Source organism: Pleurodeles waltl, chromosome 11 (assembly GCF_031143425.1).
Source record: "Pleurodeles waltl isolate 20211129_DDA chromosome 11, aPleWal1.hap1.20221129, whole genome shotgun sequence".
NCBI lineage: Eukaryota > Metazoa > Chordata > Amphibia > Caudata > Salamandridae > Pleurodeles > Pleurodeles waltl.
The window spans coordinates 229,199,716-229,220,024 of NC_090450.1; the positions used below are offsets into that span (position 1 = coordinate 229,199,716).

The following is a 20,309-nucleotide window of genomic DNA, read 5'->3' on the forward strand; positions in this document are numbered from 1 at the left end:
GCGCAAACTACCCCAAATAGCATAAGAGGGCTCAGCACTAGAGGGTGAAAGCCTCAATAGTTACGAGGTTAAACACCCCACTTCAGTCACTCAGATTCCATTGTAAAATCTCTACAGAATGCTTGTTTAGGATTTCTTACAGAGTCATTTGTTTTGTGCTTTACTCTATCCTTGGTTCTTCAGTGTTTTTATCTCCTCTCTCTCATCTTATAAGTAATTCAATAACTTACCTCCTCGACCTGTGCGACTCTTCTTGTTTTTGGTTCATCAATACTCTAGAGTTCCCTGTACTAACCCCTCCATTTTGGTATTGGCTTTTCCAAATTTGGAATGCTCTATTGCCGGCTCTAAAATCTATTATTGATCATTTCCACACCAGAAAAGAACTCAAGGCCTTTTTGTTCCATAGGGTCTTCATTAAGTCACACATTTTATTCTGTTTCTCTATTTGCTATTACTGGAAAGAGATCCGCTAGTGGTTGTTCATTTTGCAAAACCTTTGATTCATATTGACATGCTATGTTAATGAGTCAATATGAATCAAAGCTAATACTCCACTACTATTTTTCATTAGTATTTTTAGCCTCACAGGATGGTTGGTATCAAGGGTAGTATTTGCTACTGATTAGAAATGTGTCTCATCAACCTTTTGGATATTTCAGTGTTCCTCTTCCAACAGATCACAAGTTTCCATTGAAATTTGGGCTGCTGAACAAATATTAATTGAACCATTCTAAATCTAGTCACATTTAATGCCACAGAGATCTGGTTTCAGGGTGTTTGAGTGAAAAGGGAGCCTTACTGCATGCATATGCAGACGGATTGAACTTGTTACAATTTTCTGAATAGGATGCTTCCACTGGTAAGTATTATGCCTAGCCGATAGGGTTCACGTTTGGGGGGACCCAGGAGCCCCTTTAAATCTATGTTCTTTTAAAGAGTGCGTAGGACGGAGGCTTAGGTTGTGTGACTGCCTTTCTTTTAATTTATGAGGTGGCCTGATTTGATATGCCTGAGGATACCCAGAGGTACGTAACCTGTATTGCCTTGGCAGTTCCCAACCATTTGTTACTATAATAAATCATTATCCTTCCCATTTCATGAATGCTAATTATATGGTCTCCCTTAATTAAAATATTGGTTTGAGTACAAACAATCTTCAGAAGATCAAAAAAGAGCCTGGCTCTTAGATTGATGTCAGATATAAGGTACAAGGTGGAAGTAAAATGGAAATAACAACGTATGTATGTATGTAGGTATGCATTATGGAAATATATATTATTTCTGTATGGCAACGCTAGCCAAAAGGCAGCAGGGTGCTGTTCATGGGCAAAGGCAGGCTTAAAGTCAGGGAATTATAGAAGAGGAAGCTGAATTGCAGACAGTTAATACATTGTGATGTTGTGTTTCTTTAAAGAGGTGAGTCCCTAAATTAGAGCAGCGTTGTGGCAGACCTGAAGGAAATGAGGATGTTGTTCCAGGCCCTGGGTACATGAATGGAAAACGTTCGTTGTCTTGTTTTTTCTTTTCTAACATTAGCACCAGATTTATCAAAGGATTGCTTTGTCTTTGTGTCACCCACCGTGACACGAGGGCAATGCAATCTTTCAGTCAAATTTACCAAGCCACGTAAAACCACCTTGCCTGACCCTGCATGGCTTGGTAAATCTGGAGTAACGTAAGTCAGTGCAAGTCGATGCTTTGCGTTACTCTGTGCTGGGAGGGTGTTACATGGGTGGATAGTGAGTGTTTCCACTCATTCACACATGTATTGCGCTGCATTCCCATTTTTATCAAGACAAGTAAAACAGGGAGTGTGTCAAAATTGTAGTTCTTCGTAGTAGAGGCACGAGGAGAAAACGCTTTATTTTCGCCTCTTTTTATTGTTGTTTCTAAGTGTGTTGCATTATGCAGTACACCTTGAAATTTGAAAAATCCTTTAAAGGTTGTTTTTGTGAAGTAAGGTGTGCAGGAAAGGCGCCCTTGCACCATGTTGTAAGGGTCCCTGCATTGGCACTTGGCAGTCACAGGTGCACCAGCTCAGAGAGAGAGAGAGAGAGAGAGAGAAAGCAGGAAGGCACCATATGTTAGTAATTATGGTGCATTCACTCTCCATTTGACTCAAAGCTTCTTAGCATGTTGTCTTGTTGCCTTGTGCTGCACCGAATATGAATAAATCTGGCCCTTAGTCTGCAGCTTAATGGTGTCCTGGCTGCCGGTGTGCCAAGACAAACATATTTATTAAACATTTAATAAATATTATTGTTGTATATTTATTTAGCATTACTTGTATCTATTTATATTTAAAACTATTTTATAAAATTTAATTTAATGTAACAATATTTCCTAAGGGGGTGTATTTTAATTCCTGACCACCATTTTTTTCCATTAGAGGGTTGTGCAGTACCAGTGGTTGGCCATGTGTGCTGCTTGAATTACTACTGTTTTATTAGTAGTAACTTACACTCTGATTTTGTGAATAAGCAAAAAGTAGTAAACTTCCTCAAAAGTGTAAAATATTAATAAATGTAAATTACCTTTGTAACTTAGGCTCTCTATCTCCGTAGGGCTGAACTTCAGGTGGGCGTTTGACATCCAGGTTTGCATAATGTGCAAGCAGTCTTTGAGGTGTTGGATGTCTGATGGACAGGAGACATTCAAGTAGAGTTGTGTACCATCTGCATAGTGGTGCAGATGATGCTTTTATCTATGAGTAGAGTGCCAAATGGCTGCATGTACTGGTTGAAGAAGAGTAAGGCAAGGTAAAGATAAAAACAAGAGAAGGAGGGACTTGAAAGAGGAGAAAGGACATGCAGCTCAGTCTGGTATTAAGGACACGTCACATGAACGTAGATAGGTTTGTTCTCCTGCACATAGTATAAGCTTAATGTTTGCTTGTACCAAATTGTTTTTACAGTTCTCTTGATACTGTTATCATTGTTAAGTTTTCTCCATTTCAGCTCTGAATGTTTGCTGGGATCCCTCTAAGCCTTGTCAAAGTCCACCAGTTCGCCTCTCTGCACCTTAAGACCTTTTGCTCACAATGAATTTTGGTGAATATTCTCCCTTCCGGTGGCTCAGAGAAAGCAGAGAATCAAGGAAACTGGTTCTGGTGGTGGTGTTCGTGGCTTTGCTCTTGGATAACATGCTCCTCACAGTTGTGGGTACGTGTAGTGCATGCTTCTTTCATATTAATGAAGGAGGTGGTGATGAGAAGTCAGGCCACATGGACAGATATCTGAGGAGGACTGTGTATGAGTCAAGTGGTCAGCATTTGGCTGTGTGTTTCCTTTCTTTCAACCAGAGACAGTAGTACCAACGAATCACAATCAGATTTGTTAATGGCACCCAAAAGCTCTAAATTCGGAAACCCCCAGAGGAAGTGTTTGATTTTAGAAACTGAGGTGTATTCCATGAATTCAACTACCTCTTGATGCTGCCTTCCCTTCTTTGTCTACCCAAAACAACCACACAGCACGTCACCATTTTCTGAAAGCTGCATAATCACAGAAAGGATAGTGCCTTTGTTATTATTATCATCATCATCATCGTTATTATTAATATGTGACATGTATCTTCTCCTGTGAGAATGAAACACAAAACGCAAAGCTGTGTGTACCCTTATACCTTCAGTCATTGCATGACATCAGTACCACTGATGGTTTATTGGTGTAAAGAGACAAGTCTTGACATAAAATGCCTGCATGTCTCTCACATTCGGCAATGGAATAGTTGTAGCAGCATCTCTTGTTCAAAATATACAAATGTGTGGCCCCTGCCCAGGCTGCATCATAATAATGACTACAAGCCACTCAAGTAGGTCCCAGTACTTCAAAATGAGCTGTGGTGCTCTTTTGCTGAGCCCTGGAATGCAACTGCTCAAATTAAACACTTTGAGCAATGCTTTGGCCTGTTATCTTTCCAGGAGCATCTACTCCTGGTGACCAGTACATGTTATGTGTATTAATATCTCCCATTTTCTTCCAGTGCCTATTGTCCCAATGTTCCTGTATGCCACAGAGTATGAAAACCTAAATGGATCTGAACTAGTGAAACAGCTGCCAGCAGCTCGGCCACTCCCGGATGTTTCCGACTTTACTTCTGTGTTTTCTCATTATGACAACTCTACCTACATCCTCGCTACCAGCAATTTTACTGATGATGTGACTAGTACAGACATTGACATTACTTATGCAACTGAACCCACTGCAGTGCCAAAGAATAACTGTGTAAGTGGGCAAGACTTCTTAAAGGACGAGAATATGCGTGTGGGACTAATGTTTGCATCCAAGGCCCTCATGCAGCTCCTTATCAATCCATTTGTGGGCCCTCTAACGAACAGGTAAGCAACAACATCTATTGCCTACACCAGTGGTTCCCAAACTTTTTTGATCCCCGGCTCCTTTGACCTATTGGCCGTGTTGGCCACGGCTCCCCGTTATTTAACTTTTTTTGGCGGGTGGGGGAACGTAATCCCAGCCTGTACCTGTACCTACACTATTTACCGTTTGTCTTCTTTATTCTCTCCTTCACGTTGCTGAAAAACATTTATTGGAAACAACTTTTGTTACAGGGATATTATTAATGGTACTTTGGCGCCCTCCGCTGGTCAGAATAATTAATGCAGGGTGTTTTTTTCCAATACCACGAGGAAAAGCTACTGATTCAAAGCACCTCCGAGTGGTTTCCAGACTGTGTGCGGCGCCCCTGGCTAGTTTTGACGGCGCACCAGGGAGCCGCGGCGCACAGTTTGGGAACCACTGGCCTACACTGTAAGTATCTTTGGGTGAATGCAGAACGGGGAAGCAGAGGTGATTAAGGCACATATAGTTTCTTCAAGCAGGTGAAAGGTAATCTTCCTCAATAGTGATAATAACACAAATGACTCAGCACCCAGCTTATTCAAATTGTGACATCTTAGTTATACTCCTTATTACATGAGTAAAGCATTAGTATACACATCATCACATATTCCATGACTCCTCCAAATGGTTTAAAAACATTTTTTCTTTATTCATCTGCTCCTTAAAAGATTCTGTAGCCAATGCATCACAAGGGACTTCTTCAGGGCTGATCTTAATATATTTTGGGCACAAATGTGAGGTACCCTGCTGTCCTTCTTGTTCGGAATCTAATAAGTACTATTCCGGAGTAAGTCCCATCTTGTATGGGAATAGACCATTTACGGTCCTGTGAATCCATCATGATGATTGAGGACATTGACATTGTCAACTGAAGCAAGCCTTAGTCTGCCAAATCTGGGTTCTCTGTCAGCCCCCCAGACAGCTATGTCAAAACTCCTGGCCTCTCAACAAACATTTACAGAGGGTTTCAATTTTTAAAAACAAATTCAAAAAGTGGGTGTTTTCTTTTGCAAAACGAAAATTTATGTGAGAATTTTGAACGTGGGTGGTAGCTGGAGGTCGCTACCGCCCGTGTTGTGAAAGCTGCCACTCACATTGAGGAAGCTGCCACTTGAGTAGAAAATCTACTTGCGCGGCAGAAAGAAGCTAGCACCCTCTGGCACTTTGCATCATGTTGTTTGCACTGATTTCACAGCGCTGGAGAAACTCCTGCCTCTGAAAATCAGCGTGAACAGCGCAACTTACCCGAACTCTGCTGTTCATGGAACTCCACGTAGAGCAGCAGAGTTTTTTTTAGCACTTCTCGGACTTCTGCGTATTAGAACTCCGCCCAGGCCTAGTTTTTATCAGGGCAGACATATCTTTCTTTTCAATATATTGCCCTATGAGCCTCATACAATAGAACATTTGTATCAAATAATGTTCTTACTGTCTTGTCTTCTGTTTGCTCTACATGCTCTTTTGCCTAGAAGAACCTTGCTGGGACCTTTGATTTACTGTGTTTTAGATATTGGCAATGACCCAGCAATAAATACGATTGAACTGTTATTCCGGGATATTGTACTTATTATCTGGTGCTCAAGAATTATATGGTAAAAGAGGGTTCGAATTGTTGTGCAACAATCTGTGACTGTCACATTATCTATGACATGTTGTTACAGAGAAACCACACCTCTTTCAAGCAGTGGCAGCAAATTTATTTAGGAATTTGCTTAAACATAATTGCAGAACGCATCGAAATAACATGTTCCATATTGAACGTTCATGTGTATCACTCTCAGAGATAGAACAGTGTGGCAAGACTTCTGTATTAAGCTTTTCCTTCTCTTCCTCTTGCTAATAATTAGCTATTTAATTTCACAGATGTCCACAACAGAGGACGTGTCTGGTTCAGTGTGTGTCCAATTATACAAATGAGAGACAAAACATAAAAATGATCTTGGTCAAAGATCATATTGAGGCATTTTTTTTAGATATCGTGTGACTTTATCAGGAGCATATGAGATCATAATTAGAAAGACAGTCATTGTCTACTTCCCTGCTTATAAACCAATAGGGCCAGCGCAAAGAATTTTGCATCCTAATCTTAGTGAGATTTTGCCACCCCCCCTATGGTACTATAGTCACATTTGCTACTAGTGGGGTACTCCGGTGTACCCTTGCTGGTGTCATCCTGAAGGATCATCTAGTCTGTTACTAGGAGCAAGATTCAAGCTGCCTTTGAACTCTTGTCCAAGATGTGGAGCCTAAAGCATGTTTGAAGGGAGGAAACCTCTCTAGATATGTAATGTACCAAAGAGAGCATTATGATAGATGGTGATACCATGATGGGTAGGTGCATGGTCATGAAAGTAATAGACACATTTATAACTGCAGTGTTACATTATGCAGGGGTTTGTCTCCTAAATACCCTTCTCATATACTTGGGCTCTGCAATGTTCCTTTTCTCCTTTTCCAGGATTGGTTACCACATTCCTATGTTTGCTGGCTTTGTCATCATGTTCCTGTCCACCCTCAGTAAGTAAATTGCTTCTTCGTCAGTTCTCTTCTGCTGCTTTCACTAATGGGCAATGGGAATGGAAGTGTAATGGAGTACCTCATGGGCTGGGGACAGCGTAAATCAAAAGGAGCTATTATTATTATTATTTGGTAAAATGTTGCCATTTCATTGGTGCATTTTGAAATGTTTTAGATATCAGTGCCACTATAATTGGCTTGCAGTTAAGAAGGCTTTCCATTCTCGGTGACAGAGGTTTTACAAATTGTCTCTCATGTAGTTGGGAGAAAGCAATAACATAAGTAAAAAACACTTCTGCTGATCCTCTGAAGTGTTTATAAAAGGTAGCCGTCGTCTTGCAACAAAAATATTCATAACATAACTGAAACAAAGAAACATAACTATGAAAATAATTTAAAATGTAGTTACATTCTCTTGAATTGTACTGGAGAAATACTTTCTTGCCCCATGAAAGTGGAAGTAAGACAAGCATTAGCAAAGCTGATAGGTTTAGGTTTTGGCCATGAAACCTACTGGCTTCGCCAAAGCATAGTTTTGGCTTATTTAAACACTGTAACTGCACATGCATCTGCAGGGTCCATCTTGAAGGGAGTTTTAAAACATTACAAAATGCAGTACAAGCTAACCACTTCAGATGGCCTACAAAATGCAGTAAAAGCTAGCCACTGGAGTTGGCCACATTTAAAAGGAATTTGCAGTGTTTTCAGAAATGCCTTTCAAACATGGCCTTTGCAGATGCAGCATATCAGTGGTGACCACCTTTGGATGGAGTTTGAATAAATAAAACAGACATTTTCATAAATGTTTCTCGATCATGGGCGTGCAGTCAGCCATCTTGGAATGATCTGGAAAACATTTTTATATGGGAACCTGCTGACAGTGGCACAGGTGTGAAATAGCTAAACAAAATGAGAAAGTAGGAGACAAAATTATTCTGGGTGTAGGGGGATAGGGAAGACATGAATATGGGGAATATGGGGAATGAAGTGTGGTGGAAGAGGGTGGAAAGAGCCCCTCCCATGCAAACAAGGTCTGACATCAGCAGTGGAAGGTCCTTCATCCTTTTAAAACACTACAGGCCGAAACACTCCTGGTTGAGACAGACAGAAGAATAGTGAAGAACGTAATTCGAACAGGGGCAGAGAAGTGAGGTAGTCAACAAAACTAACTGACCATGAGGTAGAGGCTGACCCAAAGCCCACTCTATATGTAATGCATTGAAAATAGTAGAGCTTCTTAATAGACAGCTATATGTGTCTGTAGCAGAGACCTCCCCAAAACCCATAAGGTTAGGTTAGGTATATGAGAGATCCTTCGAAAAAGAGTGAGTCACTCTCTAAACAAGGGAGAGATGAGCAGTCTGCTTCTAAATGTAATCTGCTGTAGGGAGTGCTTCAAGATAAAATAAACATTAAGCTAAAATAGTATTTCAAAGTGAAATCATTAATATCCCTCCGAGGCTTTTATCATGGATCAAATAGCTTCTATTCACTTGTTTTGAAATTCTAAACTAACCTTCAAAAATGATGATAAAATCCCAAAATCAGATTAGGACCAAAAAGAGACACCCACATCCAATAAAACGCGATCCCCTTTTGCGGATCGTGACCTTTAACAAACATTTACTTGGTTAGTTGTGATGGCTCATTTATTGCAAAATATGCCATAAGTGAAGAATTATTCATGGAGCCCTCCTTCAACTTTCTCTCTCTCCCCTTCTCATTTCTTCACCCTCCCTTATACCTTTCTCTCACCCTATTCTTTTCCCTTCTGTCCATCTTCTCCACTACAATTTTGATCGATCCTTCTTCTGAGCACATCTTACCGTTTAGTTGACTCCTCTCGCCTCCCTTTCGCTCCTCCCATCCAGCCTCTGTTCATCCTTGTCTTTCTTCTGCCAGTTTCCTCGCTTTATCTCTCTTTCTGTCGTTTCCACTCTTCCCACTTCTCCCTTCTTTTCCTTTCACCCGCAACCTCCAGTGAGGCCTTCACCAACATTTATTTCTTTCTCCTTATTTTCACCTCTCACATCTTACACTCCCTTTCTTTAAATCCAGCCCCTACTCCCCTTTTACTGTCCCTCCGCTATCCTCCGTCCTCTTTTCATGAGCCTTGTTCTCCTTCATACAACGTCTTTTTTTCCTGTCATCATTATCCTGTTCTGTGTGCTTATCTATCGTCGTTTTTCTTCAGCTCTTCTCTCTTGTCGTCAAACCCTGCTCTTTATTCAGGAGCTGAGGCTTGCTCTATCTCCTTCCCACTCCCCAGGTCCACTCACTGTCCCTTTTGATCACCTGTCCCTCACAGAGTGCAGTAGGAGTGATAGGACTGGCCGGGTCCAGCTTAGGCTGTAATCATCGCACACTCTAGCTTTTGGCCTCTTAGGCTGAGAATCCGGTTACTGTGCTGCTACAGGGTCCCATGTGACCCGTTGTCACCAAGGATGCAGTGGTTCACTCCTGTGCCTTAATTCCTCTACAAGAGGCATTCTGGGACTCGTAGTCCGGGTTCCCTTCTCTAACCACCCAGCACTCCGCACACATTAGGGAAAAATGGCCACAGCTGACCTCAGTCTTTTCCCCTCGGGCATTGGTCAGTTGTCCACGTTGCGATTCCGACCCTACAAACACCCTCAGTAGTTTTTAAGCCTTATAGAGCCTCACTGATGATTCCAAGGTCAGGATCAGCTGAGTCCTGCCGGGGTTATGGTAATTTAGGCTTCATTTCTTGTGAACTTTTAGAAAAACACTTACGGACCTTATTTGAAAAAATTAGGGAGTTTGAATACCAAAATAAAAATTTCACTGAAATATGTTGAGTGGCATCTTTATTTCACAAGACCCGCAATTGTTGTACTGAAAGTAAGGAGCTGGTGCCCAAAATACAGACTAGTATCTCCTAAGCTGCGTGGGGGCCATCACAGCGTTATCATAAATTACATTTTAAAAAATCACACATTCAGCAAGCAAATCAAACGACATACTCTGAAATGGTTCGGCTGTTTGAACTGTTACAAGTATCATCACCTCTGTCACAATGTATCACATGAAATAGGGGCAGTGCAGGTATTCACCACGCTTGTAAGTGGGCTGTAGTAATGTGTGGATTCGAGGTTTAAGGGTGAGGCTTATTACAGTCATTCAAAAAATAAAATACAAGAATGCTCAGGTGTTATGATCTGAGCAGTGTGAGATTCGGAAAGGAGCCCCTTTTCGTTTGTAACCCTTCCCTCTACGGTAAAACAGAAGGTGTTTTAACTGCATATATTGGCTACATGTCAACTAGATACCAGGAGAGGTTGAGCCCAAATGGTAACATCTCCACACTACCCTACCTTCCAAAACACAGAGAAATGAGAGACTCCAAGAGCCAGTTATAAAATAAGTTACATTTCCCAGGGCATACAGAAAGTGAGTGGTTTTAAAATCTGATGGTTTCCTATGCAAAAGCTGGTTTCTGGCCATATTCCAGTTAACTAGGAATTTAACTATTTTTTTGTTTCCTGGATCTGCTGACCTTGAGTTCAAGAATGAGAGTCCTCGGACAAATAATCTTCAAAGACTGACATACATGCCCATCTCCTCCACGCTGCTGATGCAGGTTTGCTGGAGTGCGACCGCTGCAGTACGTGAGGGCAGGGTCTGGGGCATAATCAACAAGAGCTACCTCTTTCTATCTTCTCTTGGGGCATGAGTGCTAGACTCTCCACTTGCAAGGAGAAGTTCCATTACACAAGACCTTGTTGCCCCTTTGAGTGGGAAAAGGCAGGCCAGTACCACCACGCAACGCTGAAAGTGGCAAGGCAAACAAGTCTGCCCAGTTCCTGTCCCAGCCTGGATTCCCTCCACCCTGGTGCCACCATGTTGGCTTTCCTTGCTTCACCCTTGGGCAGTGAGATCTCAGCTACCTTCATGGCCAACACCCCTGTAGCGTTCTTCTTGCACTGAGTTCCACCCCTATGTTAATCCCTCCGCCGCCACGGCTAAGCCGTCATTTCATCACTGCACCTACTGAAAAGTCTGGAGCTGTCTCACCCCCATGCCTCTTCCACCTCATTTATTAATTTCAACATGTCTTCGATAATATGAAGGCCTGCCAGCAGCCCACTGCATGTTGCTTCAGCCATTCCGGGAAAAGATTCCTTGGATCAAAAGTCTTCAAACCTTTTAAAGCAATATACCACGCCCCCTTGTCGAGCAAACAAAAAAAATCTAGGCCCACAAAATGGCATATTGCCTTATACTTATTCTATAAAATTATCAACCCTGAACATATTTAGCACTTCAAACATCGCAGTTATGTTCAGTTGTGTATCTTAAAAATGCAATCAAATACATGATTGCTGACAAGCAATTGGCAGCTCAATGTCCCTAAACGTGTAAACGTGTGATCCTTTATCAGAAATAAGTGAGAAAAATCGAGAGGTATTTGGAGCCCTCTATAACCCTACACTTAGACACCTACTTCCAGCCAAGACTTGAGTGAAAACATACATTACTGATGGCCAGGGCTGGGTTGGGAACCAAAGCATCCCTGGCAAAAATGTTCACACTGAGCTCGCTCCATTCCTCCTATCTCATTTTCTCTCTCTCTTTTTCTCATTCCCATCGAAAGCACCCACCACCGCTGGTTTAATTGCCTGGGGGAGCAGGAGAAAGTCACAGAGATGCCAGCGGCAACCATCTACCCTAAAAAAACAGCATCCTTTTGCTTCAGCCCATCTGGAAAATGCCCAGTGGAATAACCAGGCAGTCAGGCCCTGCTGATGGCTCATTTCAGAGTGACTCCCAGCCACTCTGATTTTTTGGACTCAAAATACATTCCTCTTTTAACTGTGATGTTTATCTCTGTTCCCTGAGGGCATAATACATTCTGCTCTTTGTCAGATCATGAAACTTTTCTATCCAGGCCAGTTTAGGTCCTTCCAGGGGTGTTTGTCCCCTAGTTTGAAGACCTTCGCTCTAGATCAAGCCATACCACTGTTCTGGGAAAACAGCCAGGGTCCAGTTTCAAATTGAACAGAAAACATGTCCATTTGAATTCCTCTTCGCTTACCCTGAATAAGGTGATATCAGTCTCGGCTTTCTGCTCTTTGAAGGGGTGGGGTGGTGCACAGGGGGTATGTAGTGGAAGAGGGAACAAATACATTACATTTGGGGGGCAAAAAGCTTACCTTCGCACCGCTGCTCCCCTGTCTCCTCAGCAGGCTCAGGCCCCCAGCCTGCCCTGAGGCCAATCCTGATGCTGCTCAAACCAGCGTTAGGATTGGCTGGGAGCGCTCAGCCAGGTCGCTCCCAGGCAGACTGGGAGCCTGTGCCTGCTCTCTCAAACCAGCAACACAGTGCCGGGCTGGAGAGAGCACAGTGTGCATGTGTGTTTGGCTGGCCCGAGACGGCCGGCCAAACACACATGCGCACTGAGGGGAGTGCATCCCCGTCATCCCACGTGGCCCTGCCCCTTTCACAATGAAAGGATTATAAACATAGTTTATTATCCTTTCATTGGAAAAGGTTTGCAGCTTCTGCTGCTGGCGGGGGGGGCGACGCTCCCCTGCCATAGCAGAGGAGCAGCCGCCGGGTGTGATGAAGGCTGTTTAACATAGGTAGTCCAATGCCTGCTGATGCTGTTTGCTCTTCTCTCCCTTGCAGTGTTTGCTTTCTCAGGAACATACACGTTGCTGTTTGTGGCGAGGATGCTGCAGGGAATCGGGTCTTCCTTTTCATCTGTGGCAGGTGAGCCGCAAACTAAAATGCCAAGTGTTTCAGCTTTTGACAGTTTTACATGCCAAGCATCCTTGAATGACCGAGATCAGAACATAAAAGGAGGGGGGTGCAGCTGGATCCTGTATCTGGCATCTATTAATGAGCAAGATATGGGATCTAGTGAAATATGTTAAATTTCACCCTGTGTCATTTTCTGATACCATGACATTCAGTAACGCCTGCAATTCCTCTGCTTTCCATTCAGAGCAGCAGCAGCCTGCATGGGGTGAGGACAGTTTCTTCCTTTCACTTCTAAATGGGCCCAACACAAAGACCTCACTTGAAGGGCTGTCAGTCCTGCTTTAGTTGGACTCTTGTTCTGCCTGGGAGCTATATTGAACCTAATATATTGATGCCAATGTAATGGAGGAAGGGAGGGCACTCAGTCTGTTACCACTTCACAAGCGCTTAAGAGAAATTATGGTTGGAGACACAGTTTTGACTTTGTTCAACTTCAGTGAGTAAAAGATACACATGCACAGTGAGACTATCAGATGTGTCAGTCTGTATAAATAATTACACTATTAATGATTTAAATAACACTTACTTTTTTTTTATTATTTCTTTTTATAGCGCTTCTCAAACCAATTTAGGGTCATAGAGTGCTTTACATTACACACACATTATTTGGAGATAATGAATCGTACACGTGTCTAAATCAATGTACAGGAAATGTTACACAAGCCAATGAGGTTTACAAGATGCAGGAGTCACATATATGCCATACTGATAGTCATTACAAGGTGCAAGGCCAGGAGAAAGTCAAAAACAATTTAAAACGTAACAAAGTGGTCGGTTTTGTGTTACTAATAAGAATATTTTTACCCAAAACACATTTCTTTTAGCAAATTTAGAGTAACAGAAGATTGAGCGAGAACAATAAAGTTCCAAACCTATGGCATGGGTTTTGCATGGGGTTCACAGCTCACTGTTCTGTATTAGAAGGATTGTAACCTAGAAACTGCAAATAATAAAAGAATCCCTGTTACTCAAGCAGTAACTTATTAAACTAGCTTTGTAAAATACTAATCTGTGATCTGTGTGCTACGTGTTGTGTTTCGCAGCAGACACTTTAACCCTTTCTGCTACATTATGATAATTCAAAACTGGGATTAGATTAAACAAAAACCTCTCTAGTAATTAAACACCAGCATTACCTCATTATAATAGGCACATAGTGACCTCTACAGCATGCTCCACAATCCCATAAAATATTTTAAAATGCAGCTTGTTTTTGAGTAATTAAGGCAGAACAGATTAAAGGGGAATATTTATACTTGTTTTGTGCCGAATTTGTGTCATTTCTTTAACGCAAATTCGGTGCAAAACTAACTCCATATTTATACTTTGGTGCTAGACCCGTCTAGCGCCAAAGTTATGGAGTTAAATAAATTTTTTAGACGTGGAAACCTATCTTGCGTCAATGAGATACAAAGAAGGCGTTCCCGTGTAAAAAATGACTCTATGGCCTTAGCGCCATATTTATCCCCGTGTTAAAATCACGCACAGTGGAGGAGGGGTCAAATTATTTAACGCCTGGGTCAGGGCAGGCGATAGGGGACTGTGGGCCTATTTCCATGGTGGAACACCGTAGAATAAGCCCACAGGTGCCCTCCTCAGGCCCCAGGGACACCCTCACCCATACTAGAGGGACAGCAGAGGATGGGGACCCCATCCCAGGTAAGTATAGGTAAGTACAAGTAAGTTTTTTTTTTTTTAAAGTGCCATTGGGGGCCTTGAAATAGGCCCCCCTACATGGCACTGGGTGCAATGATCATGCTTAGGGGACCCTGGTCCCCTGTGCTAGCCATTGGGGTGGTGGGCATGACTCCTGTCCTTTCTAAGACAGGACTCATGTGGTGTGGATGGTTTTGTCTCAGAAAATGAGGCTAGGCTGGTTGGAGTCATTTTTTCCCACTCTAACCTGCCTAACGTAATTTTTTGGTGCAAAACCCCCACGCGGCTAACATCATTTTTATTTACGCTGACCTACCCTATGTGCCGGCTTGCACAATTCCATAAATATGGTGCCCGGCTGGCGCTCAAGAATGGTGCAAGCCGGTGCAAAACTTTTTGATGCAAAACTGCGTTAGTGCAGTTTTGCACCAAAAAGTATAAATATGCCCCTTAGAGTGATATTTGTCCCTGTTGCCAATATCTTTGCAGCAGTTAAAAAAAAAAACATACATACAAATATTGACTGTCAAGCTCAATTATCAAGACTTCACCCCTCAGACCTCTTTCTGCTGCCATCCCACCCACGCCCAATTTTTCTAATACCAAAGTACATTTGTTTCCATTTCCAGCACTGACCGAGGAACGATAATCAAGTGTTAAATTAATGAAAGAGGGAAACTTGGACTTCAGTGTGCGAATGGGTGAATGCATTAGGGCATTTTCTTCCTATAACACTCCGATTTTTACCATCTAGCCTTCTCTTTGCTTTGCGCTAATCTTGCATGGTGAGGAGTCCAATCCTTTGCCCTGTGGTAATGGGACACCGAGCGAAGAAGATTCGTACATGCTTTTCCACCTCAACACAGACAGGATATCATGTCTAATCAGGAGTGCTGTTGTAGGTCGAGCGTAGCAGCAAGCAAGCGCTGCTTTTCTGATGTGTTGGTATCTATGTGGGCTTTTACCATGCCCACCTCACGCCATTACTTTCATTCATTCGTGGGCTTGCCTTTCAAAAATCTTTTGATGACATTTGTAAATGCTTTACGTTTGCCCCTCATTGGGGCGGATTTCTTACCACCTTTTAGACCAACCCTGTTACATGGATAATAGCACTTTTGCTGATATGTTTGACTTCTTGCGCAAACTTCTTTTTCCTTTTGTGTCTCTCCTTCGCGTTCAAGCTCATGGCGGTCATGGTGCTTTGAATTGACTTTCTTATGTAAACTGTTTTAGTTTTCATTTTCAAATTATGGTGCAAGAAATGTCTAGTTAGGAATTTACAACGTTAATAGCTCTAACTTGTTTTAAGTCTGATATTGCTAAGTACATGTAATTTTGATGGAACCATTTCCATTTTTATATGGTTTACATTTTCAGAATTAGCTTAATTTAAGACACCAGAAATGTTTACAGGCAACGATTAACGATTGTCTCTTTTTCATCTGTTTCTCCCAACCCTATCCCTAATTTTCTGTATGTCTCTGTCTTTTACCTTTGCTAAATCCTTTTTCTTGTCCTCCCTTTCAATGTCTTGGTGACTTTTTGTGTTCCTTTTCTTTTCGTTTTTTCCTAATATTATAGGACTTGGGATGCTTGCCAGTGTGTACACGGATGACTTCGAGAGAGGGCATGCCATGGGCACAGCCCTTGGGGGTCTTGCGTTGGGTGTTCTTGGTAAGTTAAAGGATGGTGGGGTAGAATGCAGGTTAGGGCTTTGAGTGTTTGTGATATGTAGAGTACCATGTATGCTGACTTTAGGGTGTAAATGACGGCAGTAGGTAAGTGGAGTACTCATTAATACGTTATGTCCAGTTTTCCACAGCAGCATAATATCATCTTGTCGGTATATAAACTAAGGCAGATTTTAAGTATGCTGGTTGAGAACTGTGGGTTGGGAGGAGTGAGTAAGAAAGAAGGGTAACAAGAGAGCCGAACCTCTGAATCTGACCGCTGCAAGTGTGCAAAGACATAGAAAGTAAGGGTACGGCAGGTGCTACAGACATCCCCCACGCCCCAAAAAACACTTGCACTGATCTTAGCAGGAGAAAATACAATATATAAACCATTTAATAAGTCATTCTATATCGTTTATATTTATATTTACAATTGCCTGTCTGCCAGCACTGTGTACTTTGTCTTAATCTAAAAGGTGTTTGGTTTGACAAAATGAACATCGAATTGAACAGTATGTATATTTTTGTTACCATATATTATGTGATGATCTGAGAACATAACCTCTAGTGACACACATGCTGGAGGCTGTGTAAAAAGCTGCAAACGCCGACAGAAGAGAAAAACATTACAAGATTATTTTCCATAGTTTATAAATATTTTCAAATATGTTGCCACTAACAGAAGTAGAAATGAGACAGTGATACTCTGTGCTGAATAGTGAGGTGAGCTCATGTTCTACACAGTGTCAAAAACAAATCGAGACTCAGTAAAGAAAGGAAATCACAACAGCAATTTATTCTGCTTCTTTTCTCAATATGCCCTACTTGAGATGCATATTTTGCTATTGCAGGCCCACAATATATTTTACTGCTATCACGGGCAGATCCAGTGTATTATTGGCAAATATTGTCTATTACCTTACCACATCATGACATTTTCCAGCTTTTTCATCTTTAAATGTTCCCGTTTTTTAAGAGTATCCTGTTATACTTTGTTTACTGCATTTAGTCATATACTGTACACACCAGGTAGAAAAACAGCGCTTTAGAGTGAATATTTTATTGCAGCAAACGGATCTCAAACGTGGGATGCTGCAGACAGAATGGGGTGTGTGCCTACCGAGACTGGTGGAAACCAGATTAAATAAATCAGGGTGTGATAGGAGAGGGCTGGCTCAGATGCAGTTAGCACAGTAATAGGCCGTAGTAACTGACACAGTAATAGACAGCTCACCTCTTTTTAAAGTAAAGCGATTTGACCAGTATCACATATTAGAAACCACTCATTAGGTATGGTATATCAAATGCTAAGCTACTGGACCAAATATACCCCATTATTGTGTGCTATCTTATGCGGTCTTGTTGCAGTTAGCTGTACTCAGTGGCTTAGTTTTGTTTTCTGGTTTACCACGCCATTAAAAGAGACACTCAAATGCTTCTCTCGGGTATGCTCTTCATCCTCCAATCCTAACTGATTTACTGACGGACTGACTCACTAACTAAGATTATAAATGCTCTCCCATATTGTTTACACACCATGAGTTCTTCTAAGGTGTAAATAATATAGTGCTTACAAAACTCGCATACTTTTGGGAGCTTTACAAATAGATTAAGGAAGTACTTCTGAAATAATAAGTGTTTAGGAAAAGTTTGAAACACCCTATTAGAAAGAAGCATGCTCACAAATATTACATGAGTATTTGATGTAAATTGTATTTGAAATATTGGACCTGGCACTTTCTGCAGGATCATCCCCAGACTGTTTGCCTTTTCTCTCCACCTTTTGCTGAATTCGTTTGGCTGGCTTTATGATTATGGGCACCTTACCCCTGCTGGCAAGTGCTAAAGTGCAAGTGCTCTGTACTCTAAACATGGTGATATGGCTTATCCACAATTGGCATATTTAATTTACTTGTAAATCCCTAGTAAAGTGCACTATATGTGCTCAGGGCCTGTAAATTAAATGATACTAGTGGGTCTGCAGCACTGATTGTGCCCCCCACTACAGTTGCCCTTTAAACATGTATCAGGCCTGCCACTGCAGTGGCTTCGTGTGCAGTTTTAAACTGCCATGTGCACCTTGCCAGGCCCCAAACTTCTTTTTTATTACATATAGGTCACCCCTAAAGTAGGCTCTAATTAGCCCCATGGGCATGGTGCAGTGTATTTAAAAGGTTGGACATGTACTTTTAAGTTAAACATGTCCTGGTGAAAAACAGCTAGATTCGTTTTTCACTACTGCAAGGCCTATCCCTCACATAGGTTAACATTGGGGTTCCCTTGAAACATCCTTAAAGATAAACCTCCAATTGGGAAAAGATAGACACCTGGAGTATGATGTCTCCGGACTCAGAATTTAAAATCACAACAATCACAACTTATGGTGAAGTCATATTTTAAACTGTAAGTCTTAAAATGTAACTTTTAGAAAGTTGGCATTTTCTTACTTTAACCATTTTGTGCCTCTACCTTTCTCTGAATACACATACAGGGAGGATGGCAGCTGGGATTTGTGCATTCCTTCTAGACAGTCACACACAAAGGGAGCTTTGGGTGTGACATTTGCATTCTGATGACCCATCACCAGGCTGATGGGTTTTACTAGGCTAGATGGGAGGGAGGAGCTGACACCTACACCTGAATAGGGCTGTGCCTACCCCACACAAAGGGCTTCATAACCCCCTGTAGAATGTCTGGAGCCAGGGAAGAAAGGTCAGGGACCTTATGCACTTCAAAGGCCTCTCTTTGACATCTCCCTCACTTCAAAGGCTCAACTGGGTATTATAAGTACTGGAATCCAAACCCCACCAAATCAGAAGTTTGCTGGAACCAAGACATTCTGCCTGGAAGAAGACTGCTGGCCTGCATGAGTGACTGTCACTTTGCTAACTGCTCTGCAGTGTGGGCCTGCTGCCTCCTGATTGCTGAGCTGTTGGAGGGACTGCCACTTTGCTAACTGCATTGATATGTTGACCTGCTGCCTGCTGCATTTTGCCTGGATTGAGAAGGACTGGACCTGTTCTCTACATCTCTTACCCCAAGTTCTCCAAGGGCTTCCTGGCTTGCTCCTCATTCTCCTGCTGTCTCAGGGACACCAAAGACTGCCTGCAACTCTCCTGGTGCTGCTGGACTCTGCCATCTGTGAGTCCTACCCTTGCCTAAGGTGCCCCCATCCAGTCTGGGGTCTCAGAAGTGGGTTCTGCAGCTGTTTTTTTGCAAAAGCCTATGCATTGGCACCACTGTGCTGGTCCTAACTCATGCATTGCCCTTCGACACCAACACAGAGGCTGCTTGACAACTGCAGATTCACAGACTCTGCAGCCTTGCAACAATGCTCTGCGCATCTTGATGACGATGCATTGCATTCAACTTAAAGAAGCCCCTCGACGAAGCAGTGACTCGACTGGGTGGAAAATATTGACCCTTTGCATTTGCTCCTCGATGTAGACAGTTGCTGCAACCAAGGTACTATTTCAGCAGACCCTGCATGGGTTTTGTAGCCGGCCGACCCTCCTTTGCGGTTGGTCTCAACTTTGGATTTGCACCGGTCCCTCGCTATCTAAGTAGTCTTTTGACCACTAACGACTTCTAAGCACTATTCTTAGTTTAATCTTTAAAAATGTATATCTCGACTTCTACTGAATGAATTTTTGCTGTTTTGGTCTTTTTTTTCTCATATACATATAGTCAGTTTCTCTAAACTGGTGTGGAGTCTTTTTGTGGTGTCTTTCACTGTGTTACTATAAATAAATGTTGCACAAATACTTTACATATTGCCTCTTAAGTTAAGCCTGACTGCTCTCTGCCAAGCTACCAGAGGGTGAGCCTAGGTTAATTTAGGGTGTATCTCTGACTTACCGTGACTAGGATTGTAGTCCCTACTTGGACAGGGTGCATACCTCTGCCAACTAGAGACCCAATTTTTAACAATGAATAAATGAATAATAATACAGGTCCAAAGTAAATGGCACTTATAGAACAAAATGACATGCATTCAACTTAATTCACTTAGACTTGATCGTGTAGAGACGAGACAGCTTACATGGGTAAAACAGACAAACCTTTTCCATAATATTCCTATAAATGCTTTCCCTCAGCACGGCTTATTGCAAGCATTATCATATAATCATACAAGGGTCTTTATTACAGCACATAGCTTATAATGAGGACATTATTCTAACAAATTTGAGGACAAATTTGTGGTCCAGTAATCTATGGGCATCATCTTTGCCGTATACTTGCAAGAGGTGCAAAGCACTCCTTTATAAAGCACTACTTTTAGAAATTATTTCTGCCCAATGCATATTATTTT

At 42.1% G+C, this 20,309-nt stretch overlaps 1 protein-coding gene across 1 annotated transcript in view; it reads left to right on the top strand.

Moving 5' to 3' along the window:
- The window catches only part of SLC18A1 (solute carrier family 18 member A1), a 128,031-nt gene that overhangs the window by 19,105 nt on the left and 88,617 nt on the right, over window positions 1–20,309 (top strand). Inside the window, exons 2-6 of the mRNA XM_069213456.1 lie at window positions 2,961–3,164; window positions 3,988–4,342; window positions 6,823–6,881; window positions 12,531–12,614; window positions 15,906–15,998. Of these exons, the coding sequence (XP_069069557.1) occupies window positions 3,044–3,164; window positions 3,988–4,342; window positions 6,823–6,881; window positions 12,531–12,614; window positions 15,906–15,998 (712 nt within the window). The 5' untranslated portion in view covers window positions 2,961–3,043. The remainder of the gene's footprint in view (window positions 1–2,960; window positions 3,165–3,987; window positions 4,343–6,822; window positions 6,882–12,530; window positions 12,615–15,905; window positions 15,999–20,309) is intronic.